We start from the raw sequence: 18435 nt of genomic DNA on the forward strand, positions 1-18435 counted from the left end.
ATGCTCATGCCATATCAAATCACTGACGATCGTATCACATGACATTGTTACTTTAAGAAAAGAACATATCGCAGCAGCTTGAACATTAGCAGCTCCACAGAGTTAAGATTAGACCTGCTTCACTTGCTTCATTTGCTGTTAGCAGTTGTTTTAGTCCATTACATTTTAGTGCCCTTCACTTCTGTCTCTGTAACTTATCTTTCTCCTACGCTCTGGATTTCATTTAATTGCTTAAAGCATGTGTCTGCAAAGAGAGGGTGGGTGTTTTTAAGTTGTGCCAAAACTTTACAAGATTTGGCATATTATTTTGCAAGGACTTAGTTTTAATGTGAAATGAATAGATTACTTTTTATATCTGCACACCAGATAAGTCATAAAACATGCATTCCTGTATTATTATAATTATTATAACAATAATAATTACAACTGTACTCTGAGCTATATTATTATTATTATTGCACATTTCAGTATTTATTTTCATTCCACTAGTATTAAAAGGCATCCTGAAGGTTTTGCTCAAATTAAAGTAAAACATGACAGCCAAGGAAATACCTCCTCTATCTCTTTCAGACACATACACATACATAGACACACAAACACATGCACACACATACAAACACACACACACACACACATACACACAAACACACGCACAGGCCAACACACACCACAATGGTCTTTTTCCTGCTAAGCACAGAAGACTCAATATAGGCAACTACAGTGTTGTTTGGGGAAAACAAGTCTATGAAAAATACTGGACAGATATTCGAGAGCTTTCAAACACACCTGTATCTACTCCAAACAAAAACAAAAGGCTGAATTAAGTCAAGCGTTCTTCACAGCCTGGCTAGCAGTGAGCAGACGAGTTGAACTTCTGAGCGTCTACTCAAACCCAAACATAAGAACCCAACCCAAACATGAGAGAAAAGCAATGCTGCTTCAGATACATAAATGAACTGGAGTTCTGTGCACTATTTATTTTAAAATGAATAAATTAAGATTTAAAATCTCAGTAAACAACTCGCAAACCCGTTTTCAGGTTTGCAACTGCATGCCCTCGATTCATGTAAATGTACAATTAATACACAAACGCACGGCAAGAGTTGAACGTTAGAAAGTCTGTCACGTGCACTTACGTTCAGCGATGACCCGGTGGCCCGTCCAGTCATCGTTAATCATCTGGATGTTGCCGAAGTGGACGTCGCTGAAGAAGATGCGGTTGGTTCCCGCGGAGCCCTGCCGGTGGTGGAAGGCCAGGGCGATGACGTTCTTGAACTGGGCGGGGTTCTCGTAGGGCCTGACGGGCGAGTTGAGGTCGGCCTCGTCGGAGAGGTGCACTGTCTTCAGGATGGTCCTCTCGGAGTAGAGCAGGTAGCCCTCGTGCCTCAGGCAGCGGAGCCCGTCCTGGGACAGGAAGCCGTGGGCGCACCCGCAGGCCCTCCGCCCCCGGCCCTGGTAGAAGCACAGCTGCTCGCAGCCGCCGTTGCTCCGGGCGCACGGGTTCGAGCCTGCAGGGGGGAGGGAGAGAGGGATGGAGGGAGAGAGGGAGGGAGGCAGGGAGAGGTAGAGGGTGGAGGGAGGTGGGAGGGGGGGAATGGAGGCAGGGAGGGGTGGAGGGAGGGGGGGTAGAGTGAGGGAGGAAGGGGGATTTGATGGAGGGAGGGGGGGTGGAGTGAGGGAGGGGGGCGGGGTGGAGTGAGGGAGGGAGGGAGGGAGGCGTAGGGAGCGTCACATCCTCACTGCGCTCTCGCACACGCTCACAACCCTCGACAGCGTCTCCTTTCGATTTATTCATGTGAAAGTTTACGTGCACTCGACAGCGGGGGCGGGAAAACCTGAGGAAAGCTCTCCTGTTGTGAAGCAGCGTGTGCGAAAACCAGGTACACGTGCCGTAGACTTCACAGAGAGACTAACTGCCGTTTGGGTTTAGTTTTTTCCGGCCCGTTTTCTCTGGAATTTGGAATGAGCTGTTTGAGTGTCTTTGTGCTCAACCTTGCAGCTCCACTCAATGGCCTTCTGGCCTGAAAGGCGATTACAGGCCTCTGATCCTGCTCGCTTCACGGTCTGCGGTTAAGCTGGCAGAGGAGAGGGCCTGTGTGGCTCATACGGGCAGGTTGTGGGAACTCAGTTTGATTGACAGGGCGGGTGCTGCAGCACAGAGACATGGACGTCCCGCCGGCTTAGTTCCCGCCCCCCCCGGCAAAGCGACGGCCAATTATGTCCCTCTCTGCCGGGCTACTGGTCATTACTGGCCCTGCCAGGGACCAGGCTCAACACCAGCAAATGGGCCCATCCACACCTTGGAACAGGACCTCAGGACACCAGCACCTAAACAGACTGCTTTAATGTTTTTCCCAAAATGAGAGCTACAGCACAGTACTAACTGGGGCAGGTTAGCTCAGCGATATTTGATTTAAGCAAATATTTGGCTTCAGAAGCTAGAGGGCTAAAATCATTTCAGGAGTTGATTATGAGGAAGGACTACAGCAGAATGACATCACTCATGACATAATGACTTTGTGTTTTGCTCCGAACCATTTCCCTGCGTTTGGGAAGAGGGCAGTAGTGCTTCCCTGCATCACGCAAAGAAACCCAAAATACACATTATAAAGCGTTATTTGGATCCTGAATGCTGATTGGCTGAGACCGTGGTCTACAGTGATTTTAAATCAGACAGTTAATAAAACAGCCTGTTTGTAAAGGGTATCGCCCCATGCACAAACCATTGCTTACAAATAATATTACAAAATAAATAATACTGTGTCATCAGTGAATTGTTTCTATATGTTGTAACCGCTTTGTAAAAGCAATAGTGTGCCTAACCACACCCCCATAGTCGTGATTGTATTCCCGATACAGCACGGCTTCTCGCTCCGTATCGCCTAATTAAAATGCGTTAAGCGACAGCGGGATCGGGAGGTCATGGCAAGGTCACTCACCTTTCTCCCGCCCCCTGTTGAAGATCTTCACGTCTTTCAGGTTGACCCCCAGGCCGCTCCGCAGGGTCACGGCCTCTGTGGCGTTGCTCTTCACCCCCCTCCTGATTGAGCCGTTAGCGTGAGCCCTGTCCCGCGGCAGGAACAAGGGTGGGGGTGGGGGGGGGGGGAGGGCAGGGGGGAGGGGAGGGTAAGGTTAACAAGAGGAAGTCAGTGATCCTGGACTAATTAAAATCAAAGATCTGATTAAAACACAGAAGACAGACAGCCCAGTGGGAGGCACCCTTCAGGTGACATTGAATCACGCGAGGCGCCGCTAAGCGGAGGAGTCCTTTTCTCCCGATTTTTTCCCCCCTCCCCCCGGATTCTAATGGTGACCTTGCCAGGAAGTGGCTAATCCTAGAAGGGTAGAGCCGCGGGTTTTCGAGGGAACGTTTTGCGACCGCAACATTTATGGAAAAATAAATTACCTGTCAGACCAGTAGATGTAAGCCCCGAAGACGGCCACGGAGAACAGGTCCACGCTGCTCGCCGACAGCACAATCTCGCGGCTCTCCCCGCTCTCCAGGTTGATCCTCTCGATCTTGTCTGTTCGCGCGTCGCACCAGTATAATTTATTTTCCTGGAATGCAATTTGAAAATAAGCCGGGGCCGCCCCGCTCCTATCGGGGGGGGGGGGGGACTTTTATTAAGTAAAATAATGGAGGGGCAGGAGTGGCGTAATGAGGCCAGGGGGTGGGGGTGGGGGTGGGGGTGGGGGGGCGGATCAACACGGATCAGAAACAGCTGTGTCAGCAATCCCCGGACCTAAGCTCACCTCGTAGTCCACGGATATCCCGTTCGGCCAAACGATTCCGGAGTTAACGAGCAGGACTTGATCCGAGCCGTCCAAGAGAGCCCTGCCGATGCACGGGCTCATGCCCCACTCTGTCCAGAACATGTACCTGCGGAGAAAACACACAGGAAGGGATTCACTTCATACACTGAGCCATGAAGGGATTCATACCGTATCCACACTGAGCCATGAAGGGATTCATACTGTACTCACTCTGAGCCATGAAGGGATTCATACTGTACTCACTCTTAGCCATGAAGGGATTCATACTGTACTCACTCTGAGCTATGAAGGGATTCAGACCATACTCACACTGAGCCATGAAGGGATTCATACTGTACTCACTCTGAGCTATGAAGGGATTCAGACCATACTCACACTGAGCCATGAAGGGATTCATACCATACTCACTCTTAGCCATGAAGGGATTCATACCATACTCACACTGAGCCATGAAGGGATTCATACCATACTCACTCTGAGCCATGAAGGGATTCATACCATACTAACACTGAGCCATGAAGGGATTCATACCATACTCACTCTTAGCCATGAAGGGATTCATACCATACTCACACTGAGCCATGGAGGGATTCATACTGTACTCACTCTGAGCCATGAAGGGATTCATACCGTACTCACACTGAGCCATGAAGGGATTCATACCATACTCACTCTTAGCCATGAAGGGATTCATACCATACTCACACTGAGCCATGAAGGGATTCATACCATACTCACTCTGAGCCATGAAGGGATTCATACCATACTCACACTGAGCCATGAAGGGATTCATACCATACTCACTCTTAGCCATGAAGGGATTCATACCATACTCACACTGAGCCATGAAGGGATTCATACCATACTCACTCTGAGCCATGAAGGGATTCATACCATACTCACTCTTAGCCATGAAGGGATTCATACCATACTCACACTGAGCCATGAAGGGATTCATACTGTACCCACACTGAGCCATGAAGGGATTCATACCGTACTCACACTGAGCCACGAAGGGATTCATACTGAGCCACTAATGCACTCACACCCATTATTCTACATTTAAATCAAAGACACTCTCAACCGTTCACATTTCCTGAAAATGACTCCATGACATTTCAGAAAAGTGCCTCCACTACTGTCAAGAAATTGCATGCACTTACTTCTCTTGTGAATAGCTGAAGGTGCACTCACCTAATGTAGTTCCACTACATATTTATGCACACAAAAAAACTCTGGTTTATTGAATAATAACCCATTATTTACATAAAACCACAAAAAAGTCATCAATTGCCCATTTTCGAACTGTGTAAACAATTTATTTTATGACGGCAGACAGCTATAGATGGCTCTCGTGAGTTTAAGATCCTTTTCAACATCTCAAAGAGCAAAAATAGAAACAATAATAAAAACTGAAGCAAAGAAGCAATACATCAAAATGGCTTCACTCTGATAAAATGAGAAAACGGCGTTCAAAACAGTCAGACTTCTCCGTTCAGTATTGACTGAGATTATACCTCTCCTGAGAACTTCCTGGGTTTGAATGGAATGAGGAAATAAGAGCTGAGGCTTGCTAGACATGACCAGATGCCACAGAAAATGACTGCATTAATATATGAATGAGCACTATTCGTTCAATAACAGTTTTTTTTCTGTGAAATCGTATTTAGATTTTGACACTGAAATTCTCTTAATTCTCAAAATTGTTGCTGGCTGGAGTGACGCAGGCTTCTGTTTTCCAAAGGGACAGTGTGTTGAGAGTGGCAGCGAATTGGGTGTTCGCCTCAAGCAGTTCACTGGTTCAAAATGACGTCACGACTGTGATTAAAAATAATTTTTTCAACGCTGGTCATCACCGGGAAACAAGAACAAATGAATACAGTGACTGGATTTAATCTGTAATATTCATAAGCACATGAGTATTTAAGAATAAAAGTGCTAATGAAAGCTAAATGCGATGATATCCTGTCCCTGTCCTGTCGATTAATGGTGAACAGTAACCTTCAGCAGATGTGCGACTCCCTAATTACCGGACACAGCTCAACGCACTGTATTTACCCTGCGACTCTCCACCGATTCTCCGGGCCTGCTGGGAAACGATGAGGACGCTGGACACGGAGAGAGAGAGGAGGCCAAACGACGAGCTCTCCGGACGAGACGGGAGCCCTCCCTGACATTTCTGCGTTCCGGGCTTCGCTCGCGCCGAGAAAACGAACGTCTGATTTGTACACCCCTTCCCTAAAAAAAGAGGACGTTCGCTCGCCCGTTCGCTGCTAGCGAAGCGTGACCACTCAGAGCGCAGAGCCGCTCGCGCGCGACGGGCTCCTCGATTACGCGCGTGGAGCGCGAGCGGCGTGAAGCAGTCAAAGCAGACCGGATTAGCATGTAAATCTGGCAGAGCAGATGGCAGACCGCTGTTCCGCGTGGCCTGACGTTTTTCTTCCGCTCGAGTAATAAGACGGAGAGAAAAAGAAACTGGAAATACCGCCTCGCGGTTGTATGCCTCCGCCGACCCGTAGCCAACGCTCTGTTTGACCGTTTGGATATAAAATGTCATTATTATATCATTTTATCCTATTAGACATTTGTGTGAAACTTCGTCATAATTAGCGTATTAATTCTTGAGTTATGGCCAAAAACGTGTTTTGTGAGGTCACAGTGACCTTTGACCACCAAAATCTAATCGGTTCATCCTTGAGTCCAAGTGGACGTTTGTGCCAAATTTGAAGAAATTCCCTCAAGGCGTTCCTGAGATATCGCGTTCACGAGAATCGGGACGGACGGGCGGGCGGACGGACGGACGGACAACCCGAAAACATAATGCCTCCGGCCACGGCTGTGCCGTCGCGGAGCATAAAAAGAGCAGCAGCGCCTGGCTGCGCTGATGCCTTAGCGCACCCGCCCTGCGCGGGAAACGCGCGCTGTCGCCGGGATACAGATTCCGAGCGCGCGGCAACCTTCGCGCCTGACCGCCGTAAACGAGAGCGGCCGCGGTTACCGCCAGAGCAGCGGTGGAGCGCGCTCAACGCGCGACTTTCAGAATCGGTTTGGGAAATCTCGGGCGCCATCCCTTCTGAGGTTCCAGATCAGAGGAGGCGCCGATGTCAGGAGACATTCTCTTCTGGGACCGTCTCTCTCTCCGCAGCGCAACCTGCACGTCTGAATCAAGTGAAATATCGCGCTGTGGCGGAAAGCCTCATTCTGAAAGCCAATTCGTTTGCAGCCAGAAGCCAGTCTTGTGTGCTTCTGTTTCTGCTCAAAAATAAATCCAAACTGACACTTTTTTTTTGCTCTTTAGAAGTAAACACCACTAGCATATGTTTGTCATGTCACGTCACTGCTGACTTGAATTCAAAGTTTTCATTCTTACTTTATGTCCAAAATAAATGAACCTTTTTTCTAAAGCACCATAGAGTATTATAAAACCATCCAGCTTGTTATACCAAGACAATAGAGCAAGATAAGCCCAATAATGTGTGAGACTGACACTTTACTCTGGGTACAGTCCATGTTACAGGGGGTGGGGAGGGGGGGAGGACTTTGGTACAGGCCATGTTACAGTAAGTGGCGCTCAAGGGGGTGGAGGTAAGGGTGGGGGTGGGTTAAACTCTGGGTACAGCCCATGTTATAGTAAGTTCCACTTGGGGGGGTGGGGGTGGGGGGTAAGGGTGGGGGTGGGTTAAACTCTGGGTACAGCCCATGTTATAGTAAGTGGCACTTGGGGTGGTGGGGGTGGGGGAAACTCTGGGTACAGCCCGTGTTATAGTAAGTGGCACTTGGGGTGGTGGGGGTGGGGGAAACTCTGGGTACAGCCCGTGTTATAGTAAGTGCCACTCGGGGACACGCTGGGTACATACCCCCTCACAGGATGCACCGCCACTGCCCGAGGCTGGTCCAGGCCCTGGGAGATCACCACGGAACGGTACTGACCATCGAGCCGGGAAACCTCGATCAGGTTAAAGCTGTGGTCCGTCCAGTAGAGATTACCTTCGAAAGGAACCAAAATGTCACCGTCTGATTCACTGAAGAGAACTTTTTTTGTAACTGTACAAATGCAGCATGCACACAATGGTTGGGCTCTACATAACTTATAGACATGGACTTATGCCCAACATCAGAAAAGATCAGACTAAGATCTGCAGCGAGGACTTTCAGGAGCCACAGATGACCCTAATGCATCACACGGTTCACCAGACAACGCTATTCTACATAACGCTGAGATGCTCAGAGAAATTCACTAATGATCCCGCGATATCACTCACCGGCCATCCAGTCGACCGCGATGCCCTCCACCCTGCCGATCCCGTTGGTCACGACGTCTTCCTTCCAGGTCTGGTCCCGCTTAATGCGCGAGATCCTGTTTAAGCCCATGTCCGTCCAGTAGATCGTATCGTTCGCTGTGGGTCACAGTTCACAGCCGTTAGCACAGCTTACGCTGGGTCAGAAGACATTCCTTCATTCTGAATAATCTTCCTGTGCTACGTCGCTTTAAAGACAGGCTGGGTGTGCAAACGGAAGTTTGGGGTTGCCAGTTTGGGTGGGGAGACGGGAACACACCTGCATCACTTGAGGGAGGCTGACACCTGCTTTACCCCTCTACAACTGTACTCTGTATTATTATTATTGTTATTATTATTATTATTATTAAGGGACTAAGCACTGTGATCTCTATTGTTTGTGCACATATTGTCATTCTTTGTCCATTGCCCATTGATCAACACTGTCGCGATTTGGCAAGTAAAGGACATCTTCCAAACATTGACCTATTTTCAGCTATGTTCATAAGTTAGTTAGTATGTTCAGTGCAGACCATTATCCAGAGCAACTTAGACAGGGTATGCTTTTATCCAGCAAACATACGTAGTGTGTGGATTTATCCAGCACAACTTATATAGTGCCTGCATTTATCCAGCACAACGTACATAGCCATGTAGGACAGGTTGTATTACTGGAGCAGTATCTTTTGCTAAAATGGTACAACAGCAAACCCCACCAGAAATTCAGACATGCAACCTTGCACTAACTCAGTCCCGACATGTCGCACTACACTAACACTAATTTAAGCAACCTCATTTATGATGCCTGACATATTCACACAGCACTCCGGGACCCATTAATACTCTAACATGTCCAAGAGAGATATTTTAAGGCATATTTATTTCAATGCAATATATGATGAGCATGCAGCTCAGTTATAAATGCTGCTCCAAAAAACAGTGTGCTACTGATAAAAGTTCTAAGCATGTTGCTTTCAGAAATGCTTGAAATCCTTCATCCCTGTGGGTGCATTTACCTATAACCCTAGCTGTGGTACTATAATGTGACTCAAAGTCCAGAATAAACCCCTTATGCTGCACATAACTGGAATGTTATGTACAGTATAAGAGCTGTGTAATCAACATGGATAGGAAGGAGGTGAGAAATGGAACAGTGACCTTCATTAGGAGGGAAATATGTAAGATAATTTCATTTGTGTTCTCCTTGCAATAAATATAAACACAAGGCAATGTATCAATAAAAGCAGGAGGCTAACATGTAGGTAACATGCATGTGAATTAATGCTGTTCTCCTTGCTACACTTTGAATTTTTGGGGGCTGAGGTAATTATATGCACCCGTGCATTTCTCTCTGTGTAGTTCTGCTTATGCTTCACTGGATATAAAAGCTTGCGGAGTACTCCGTCTTCGTACCGTTAGTCAGAATAATACATTCACTCGGAGTGGACGTGGTTTCAAATGAAGGCGCTGAAACGTTTGACCCCTCTTCACTATTCGTCATGTTAATCCACGACGCACGTGCACTTCGATCGCGTAACATCACCGACAGCCGGTCATGTTAATGCGTGACACACGCGCACCGTGAACACACGACAGCAGCCAGAGACGATCACATCCTGCTTCGCCGTCTCGTGAAACGCCGCCGCAGAAATTGGTGTCACGCCTCCTGTCAACACATCGCGATTTGGAGCGATTTAAAAGCAAACACGCTCAAACGCTAACGGTGAAAGCGCAGTCGTCTGACTGCCCTGATGTAATGTGTAAGATAATCTGACGAGGTGCAAATTAGCGCAGGTTCGCCTGTGTTCGTTACCGAGCTCCGGCAAGACGGATAACGAGCGCTGCGTATTTAACTTGTCAGCGACCCGCGTCTTGGCACGAGCCGATTAGAATTAATGAAATTAAAAAGGGGAAAACATCCTGTACGGCGCACGCTAAGATTAAGCGTTTATCGAGACTATCAAATAAAATTTCAAAGCCACATTTATGCTTCATTCTTTTTTTTTTTAATGTTTTTTGGGTTTTTCCCTTATTTGATAGAACAGTGCAGAGAGACAGAAAGAACTAGGAGGAGAGAGAGGGAGAGACGTGCGACAAGGGTCGGCGGTCGGATTCGACGTTGACGTCGCAGCTCGCATTGAGCATGTGGTTAGCGCTCTACGGGCTGCTTCATTCTTTTAATAGGGATCTCCAGATGGTGAGATTTCATAGGATTTTCAGTGGCACTGGTCTATGATCCACTGGACTTCCACCCCTCCTGTGCTTCCCTTTGACAGCGTTGAAGCAGCATTGGTTTTCTCCCCCCCCCCCCCCATATCTCGTTTGTTGACTGTTGTTTGCTTGCCTGTGTTTTCATGTGCCTATGTTTAGTTTGTTATTGATGTATTTTGTGCTTTTAACATGCTTCTATCTTCTAGCCCACCTCCCCTTCCCTTAAGTGGCTTTTGTCGCTTGTCAGGCCGCCATTGTAAATAAGAATTTGTTCTTAATGACTTGACTGGTGAAATAAAGGTGAAATAAAAAATAAATTAAATAAAATGAAGCACGCATGCTCTACGCTGAAGGCAGAAGATCCAGAGGCTTTCTATCACAGCCTGGGTCTGACTTCTCAGCGGCTAAGCTGACTTCAGCCACAGAGCAGATCAGTCCTTCAGAAGAGACGTTAAACCGAGACTCTGACTCACTCTGCTCGTTATAACGATCCTAAGGGACTTTCTGAGAGAGTGGGGGTGTCCCACTTAATGTCCCACAATGCACAGCTTTCTACATCTGTCCATCAAATCATGGCCGACCTTCGCAAAAAGGCGGCGTTAAACCTGGTCAAACTCCCAGAAAATTGGCTCTGTACATTTTTCCACCTAATCATCCCCACATAATACAAAACCCTTTGCCTCCACCACCTACTGTGATTCTCCAGGCTATCAAGGCAAATTACAGTTCTCAGTGGGAAAATAAAGGTAAGAATATTGAAACATAGTTTCAGCAGCAGGGCAGGATCCGGGAATATGTGGCTCCTGGAGCTGTCTCCGTTGGATACTGATTGTGTGCAGGTGTGGTGATGCGGGTTCTCTCTGCTCAGTGCTTTTATGCGGTGTGTCGTGAGTAGAGCCTGTTCCAATGCGTCAACAGTGCAGGTGCCTCACTCTCGACCCATGTGTCTGTCAAACCTGGCAACACGCATTCTCTGCCCAACCTCGGACCCATATTTCAGTCCGCCACAATCCAAATCCCTTTCTCTGCCAAACCTGGCAACCCACATTTCAGTCCGCCACAATCCAAATCCCTTTCTCTGCCAAACCTGGCAACCCACATTTCAGTCCGCCACAATCCAAATCCCTTTCTCTGCCAAACCTGGCAACCCACATTTCAGTCCACCACATTCCAGACTTGCTCCGCTATTTAGTGCGAGTTACAGAATAATTGCCATCTTCCCCCATAAGCGGTGCATACCCATTAAAATAAATAAATTAAAAAAATTAATTAAACATGAATTGTTTCATGGAAAATCATAAGCAAAACTACATTTTTATATGGATAAACCAGTTCATCAAATAGAATGGCTTCATATGAATACACAAATATTCAAGATACGTAAATGTATATTTTACACTGCCTCCATTGTAAAAATGGTGTGTGAGTTACAGTGAACACATCTGCACCTTTGCTACTACCTACCCTAAAGCACAGCATTTACTTTTGCTGTGCTCCGCACATCACAAATCTGAACAATGTGGCCATTCGTTGAGCATCAGTGCAAGGGAACTGTCAGTGTGAATAAGTAAGGAGCACTCTGTGTGGTGCGAAGATGCTCCCAATGCTGTCCTAAAGAGAAGGATCCACCACAGCTGAGCTCCCTTCTTCGTTTGTTTCCTATTAACTCTAAATCGCTCCGTACCAATAACATAAAGGTGCTCCTTTCATTTCTACCTCAGGAGTGCAGCCACTCTGGCTATACTCAAAAGAGACCTACATGAAGGTTTCTCTTAAAGGAGTTGTGTACAGGTTGTGCTGGATCTTCAGGGGGATAATTTCATGGAGCATGCTCAATGCTCTCTCCATAGGCTGCCATTCATTTCGGCTATAGTGGCTAACGCTAAAAGAAGAAGCCGGCTGTGTAGCTCAAAAAACAAGGGAATTCATACAAACACACGTCAGGATCAATGCCAAACTTCTCCTCTTAACACTTAGCAAGGCATGAGTGTCATAACAGTCTCTGCTAAGTGTTACTTTGAGCCACTTTAGAATATGCCTTTTCAGTGTTAAGGGTTCTCCGAACATGGCTCTTAACATAAGTAATAAGTAATGTGGGCCAGTGCGGCATAATGGTTAGAGAACCGTGTTTATAACTCCCAGTGGAAGCAGTACTGTTGTACCCTTGAGGGAGGTACTTAACCTGCATTGCTTCAGAAAAATTCCTGTGCATAAATGGATTTTATATTAAAAAAGCAATCAGCTAAATTCCTATATTAACGATCAGAAGCTTTATACATAGTCACTGCTATGCTTTTCCATGCATTAATATGTCTGTGTAAAACATATGTCCCAGAATAGGTGTTACATTTCCCTTTCACAGCATTTCAGATAACATATACAGTACGTTGCTGTTGCTCATGCATTAATGACAGAATTGTGTTGTTAGCTTCACGTCGATAGCAGAACCATTAAAAGGTGCACGTGTTTGAGTGCTTGTCTATAGCTTATATAGTTTTTTTCTCTTTGTGTTAGTCTACTGATGTCAATGACCTTCATGAAGTTTCAGAGACAACCTTCACAGTCCAATTTAACTCAAAAGTGAGTCTGCCCGTACTGGGGGGGGTTGGGGGGTGAAGCCGATAAGGAAATCTCCATAATTACAGGAAGCAACCAGGCCTCACAGGCTTTGAGGCCGTGGAGACCGCAGTTAGGAGACGCTCACGTCGTTCCTGATTCACCTGCATGGAAGTCCACTCCCACAGCGAACAGCGTTCCGGTGATCGGCATCAGGGCTTCCGCGGGATCGTTCGGATCCAGGGAGAGCCCTCGAATTCCCTCGTGGATGGAATACATCACGAAAGTCCCAATTCCTTTCGCCAAAACAAATACATGAATACATTACACAATGACAAGTGTGGGGAAAACAGTTTGTATTATCAGAGGCCAACATTCATACACTCATGTTTCTTTACACAAAATACTCAATCAAGTGTTCATCATGAAGCAAGTGATGAACACTTAATGAGGTATTGTGGATGTTATAACATTACATTACAGGCATTTAGCAGACACTCTTATCCAGAGCGACTTACACAACCTTTTACACAGCATTTACATTGTAACCATTTATACAGCTGGATATATACTGAAGCAATGCAGGTTAAGTACCTTGCTCAAGGGTACAACGGCAATATCCTACCTGGGAATTTACCCTTTAGGTTACAAGACTAACTGCTTACCCATTATACTACACTGCTGCCCTATTATAGTTGTTACATCCCCTGCCTCTGCTTGCCTGGGTAGTGCAGGTGGAGGTAATTACCTAATTGCTTGATTGCCTCCACCTGCCTGTGGCCAACATAAGCCCCGCAGTATGAGGCAGGGGAGGATCTTCTTTGGGGCTGTGTGTGGTTTGTGGTTTGTTGTAGTTTGTGTTCTAGTTTGTAATGTATATTAGTAAATGTCGGGGTTTTGTTTTTAAATCACTTTATGGATTGTTTTTTGGTGTATTTGGACATGTTTGTTGCGGCCCTTCGAGCCGGAGGTAACAATAGTTAATGCTGTGTTAAAAATGAAAGATTACAGGGTTAAACGTGACGTGCGTACCTTCGCAGGACGCGTGGGGTTAGGGTTGGGGTTGGGGTTGGGGTTAGGGTTATACGCTCTTTCTGAGTAAATGGTTGAACGTGCGGTGTGTACCTTCGCAGGACGCGTGGGGTTAGGGTTAGGGTTGGGGTTAGGGTTAGACGCTCTTTCTGAGTAAATGGTTGAGTGTGCGGTGCGTACCTTCGCAGGACGCGCGGGGTTAGGGTTAGGGTTGGGGTTGGGGTTAAGGTTAGGGTTGGGGTTGGGGTTGGGGTTAGACGCTCTTTCTGAGTAAATGGTTGAACGTGCGGTGCGTACCTTCGCAGGACGCGCGGTCACTGTGCAGGTGGTACCCCACGGTGCAGGCGCAGGTGCGGCTCTTCTCCGACGTCGGGAGACACAGCTGGGCACAGCCTCCGTTGCTCAGCTGGCACAGGTTCCGCCCTGAACAGCCAGGCGCACAAACAGTCTTAAACCCGGAAATACGGGAAGTATTTCACCGATTATGACAAAATGAACAAGTTTTTAGAATTTGGTTTTATTTAATCCACAAAATATTTTCAAAATTTAGTTGAATACCATTAGTCACTAAGGGTCCGATTCACTAAGACCTTTAACACTTGCAAAAGCTTCTAATGCGTGCAAAACCAATAACATGACCAACGATTGGTCATGGCATTTGTATTGCACCAATCACTGGTTGTGTTATTAGGCTTGTGTGTTCTGAAAGCCTCTTAGCAAATCAGGCGCTAAGTGTTTCCTGCCCTTCGGTATAAAATCTTCAACTTTTCCTTTTCATTTGGCGCCCCACCTCCCAGCCACCCCCCCCCCCCCAGTCAGATGGCACACCAGGCAGCTGTCCTTGTCGTCTGTGCCTAGAACCGTCCCTGCTACAACTCACCTCAGATCACACAACTTCCAGAACCAGACAGAAGTCAAAACTGCAGAAGGCATGCAGACCCTCCTGGGTATGAATTTATGAGAGCACTAAATTATTTTGTAATGATTTTGTAAACACACTTTGCTTTAAAAACAATAATTCAGTTTTAATAGGGGCTGTAATGTGTTTCCAGAACTTCAAACATTGGTAAGCCAATAATTAAAGACAGAATGAGCCAGGATGGGTAAAAAGTGCAATAGCCCAGTGTTTCAAGCTCATTAAAGAAACCAGATGACAATATGTCATCTGAATTTACCTCTCCAATAATCACTGAGGTAGATAGGCCTAATTAATCCAAGAAAACTGACTGCCAAAAATCACTACCAGTACATGTCTGTTAAAAAACCAATGCAAATAACAACAAACCAATAAACATGGCAATCAAAGCAATGCTAATGTAAATCAAGCCAATACAAATAGCCACAAACTGATACATGTACCAGCAGCTTAATGTATATGACATGCTAATGTCTATAACAGCAGGGCACAGGCCAATATTTATGCTAATTAAACCAATACACAGATTAGCACATCAATATTGCAAAAATGCTTGGAAACTATACATTAATTGTGTGTGTATATGTGCCTGCGTGTGTGTTTGTGCGTGCATGCATGTGTGTTTTAATGCCCAATACAAATACACTGTAGATAGCCGCTTACACTGAAAAACTCACATTCTGCTACTTTTTTTAATTATCTGCACTTGTCTAACACCATGTTCAAAATTAATTTAAAAAGAAAAAAAATCTGCCTCTATAGGAAAAATGGTATGTAGGTTACAGCGAAAAACCCATACCTTTACTACCATCTCGATGGTGTCCTAGAGCGAAGTATGTACACACACACACAAACCATCTTTAAAATCACAATGCATGTGCACAAAAAATTTACACTCTGAACTGAATCCTATGTTAAAATCGTAAGGCCTTTTAACACTGAATATTGTAGAGCATATCTTCATTAGATGTGGGGAGACTGATGTATCTTCTGGTGCCATGTAAGAGCATAGACTATCCAGCACTATGGGCAGCACTGAACAAAATGTGTATAATCCAGCTGTAGCAATGCAAGCAGTCCGGATGCGAGAGAGTCTCATGTTGCAAGGAGCTTGACTATTGCCGGGATGGAATGAGAACATGTGGGAGGTTCTAGGTCATTTTCTATTTCTCAGAGAAAAGTAATTATTTTGCTGCATCAGTGTTTCCTACACAGCTGTGTCAGTGAGCTCTGTGTATAAAAGCACAGCTGTGTCAGTGAGCTCTGTGTATGAGAGCACAGCTGAGTCAGTGAGCTTTGTGTATGAGAGCACAGCTGTGTCAGTGAGCTCTGTGTATAAAAGCACAGCTGTGTCAGTGAGCTCTGTGTATAAAAGCACAGCTGTGTCAGTGAGCTCTGTGTATAAAAGCACAGCTGAGTCAGTGAGCTCTGTGTATAAAAGCACAGCTGGGTCAGTGAGCTCTGTGTATAAAAGCACAGCTGAGTCTGAGAGCTCTGTGTATAAAAGCACAGCTGAGTCAGTGAGCTCTGTGTATAAAAGCACAGCTGAGTCAGTGAGCGTTGTTTATAAAAGCTCCTACTCCAGCTGTGCCTACTTAAGCTGATTGCGTCAAGCACAGTTTTGTATCTCAAAGCCCACAGGCCTCTCTTCTGCTTTTCACCTCAAATACCACATCACCAACAGTCCTGTACAGGAATGAGTGTTGGCAGCTCCTTAGAAGTACAGGAATGAGGCAGACTCATGTGCCATTCCCATCAAAGAGATAAATGAACAAGTTAATTGGTCAGAGGAAGTTTACAGAGAATTAGTTTTAAAAAAAACCTCAAAGATTCCTTAATTTACTTTTTTTTTTACAATAATGGAACACTTAAGAGATCTTTAGTAATACTGTCTCATGGATCTGTCATTATTAAAACAATTCTGCCAATAATGCTAGACAGACACCGTCATATTCTTAAATATTAAAAAGCGCACTTTGCAGATTGTGAAGATTCACGTGATCTTCCAACAAATGAAAAAAAAAATCTCAATTACGCAGGCAAATTTTCTCTCACAATAAGTGTCATTTCCCCATATCTCCAGAGAGAGAGAGAGAGAGTAAAAGTCAATTATTTAGCATTATCTCATAATAGCTTCAGTAAGTTCTAGTGAAATATAAAATGCGAAACGCTATTTCGTTAAAAATGTACACTCCATCAGCAATTGTGCTAGCCTTTTGACCCATGATTAGATGTATTTGCATGTGGGATTTTTCCCCCCTACAAACATAGTTTAGTAGTGCTTCAGTCACCAAAACTGGACAAAAAGAACTTTTGCGCTACAATTTTGCAACACAATTTAAATGAGATAAATGATGACTTAATTCAGCGCACTAACTGACTTACGAAAAGCCATGGAGATAAAAGATTCCAGAATGAAAAAAGCTGAAAAAATGCACAGCCAATTGTAGCCTATCAGACGGCATTGCATCACTTCATTATATCATATGCACAAAGACAATGTGCAGTCAAGAAATCATATTCAAGTAGTTTTCTATGACCACTTTCAAGTAGTTATGCAACAGATAAAGCGCCAAATAAAATACATTTTTACATTAAACCAGTTATAAATGTATTTTTCTATCCTAAAAGTTCACATACTGCTCACGATGGGAGGATTTGGGGAACACATGAGGAAATGCTGCTCATGAATGTAGCATGCTGATTTATCTTTTAGCCAATCAGCAGTGCATCTGTTTAGCTGGCTACCAATCAGAAGAGCCAGAGCAGACATCGCATACAGGGGTGTCGTAGTGGGGGGGAAAAGTGGGACTGACTACCCAGGGCGCGAATGGGGGGAGGGCCCTCGATAAGCCTGGAATGATGCGTGAGAGACATGGATCAAGAGAGGAAGGGGGCCCACAGAGACTGCTTATGTATAGGGCCCAGAATTTTGTGCTACACCCCTGATCGCATTAGACCCCCACCTCCCATTTCATGTAGAAATAAGAAAATGCACAAGGAAATTGTACTTCTATTACAAATGTGGAAATACTAAGTGTGTGTCTTGAGGCTTGTTGAATACCCTAAATGCAATGGAGAAGAGCGATTGAGAAGGGTTTGGTAAATTCTCATGGAACATGTGACCAGTGGGTCGAGCGGTGCTGCTCACCTTTTTGGGCCTCCCTGTCGTAGACCTTCATGTGCACCACCCCGCTGGTCTTGTTGCGCAGCACCACTGGGTTCAGTCCGTCTCTCTTGGTGACCGTTCCCAGCTGGGCCAAAGTCTCGTCCGCCCACCACAGCTTCCCTCCTGAAATGAGCGGCCATCTTTCTTCACGTCCGCACGTGCAAAATAAAACTCAAAACACGGAGCAGATCTTCCACAGGTTATCACCCTCACCAGGGGCGTCACACTCCAGCCCTGGAGGCCCGCAATATCTGCCCGGCTTTGTGGCTTTCTTTCAATCAGCAGTAAAAAAGTGCACTTATTACCCAATCAGTGACCTGAATGAATCACTGAAGTGCTGAAACACCTAAAACACTGCAGTTCTCCAGAACTGGAGCCTGTCACCCTACCACTGGGTAATGTAACACCCCTGAATCCATGGAGTCAACCTTTACACTAAGTATTTCATAATGGCCTTAACCCACACTACAGTATACTCAGCAAATCCATCAACAGATGGA

The 18435-nt window shown here is 45.7% G+C and overlaps 1 protein-coding gene across 4 annotated transcripts in view; it reads right to left on the reverse strand.

Annotated features, from left to right (window-relative positions):
• The window catches only part of LOC118214493 (low-density lipoprotein receptor-related protein 1B-like), a 457936-nt gene that overhangs the window by 152260 nt on the left and 287241 nt on the right, over positions 1-18435 (reverse strand). For all 4 annotated transcript variants that reach the window (XR_004762629.1, XM_035394488.1, XM_035394487.1 and 1 more), the window contains 9 exons: positions 17918-18058; positions 14148-14273; positions 12983-13114; positions 8037-8171; positions 7632-7761; positions 3754-3880; positions 3407-3558; positions 2940-3064; positions 1137-1508 (listed from right to left, as the gene is read on the reverse strand). Coding sequence is in view for 3 of the 4 variants with exons in the window: in XM_035394488.1 (XP_035250379.1) it covers positions 1137-1508; positions 2940-3064; positions 3407-3558; positions 3754-3880; positions 7632-7761; positions 8037-8171; positions 12983-13114; positions 14148-14273; positions 17918-18058 (1440 nt within the window). In the remaining variant the exon portion in view is untranslated. The remainder of the gene's footprint in view (positions 1-1136; positions 1509-2939; positions 3065-3406; positions 3559-3753; positions 3881-7631; positions 7762-8036; positions 8172-12982; positions 13115-14147; positions 14274-17917; positions 18059-18435) is intronic.

This window comes from Anguilla anguilla, chromosome 15, assembly GCF_013347855.1.
Source record: "Anguilla anguilla isolate fAngAng1 chromosome 15, fAngAng1.pri, whole genome shotgun sequence".
Lineage (NCBI taxonomy): Eukaryota > Metazoa > Chordata > Actinopteri > Anguilliformes > Anguillidae > Anguilla > Anguilla anguilla.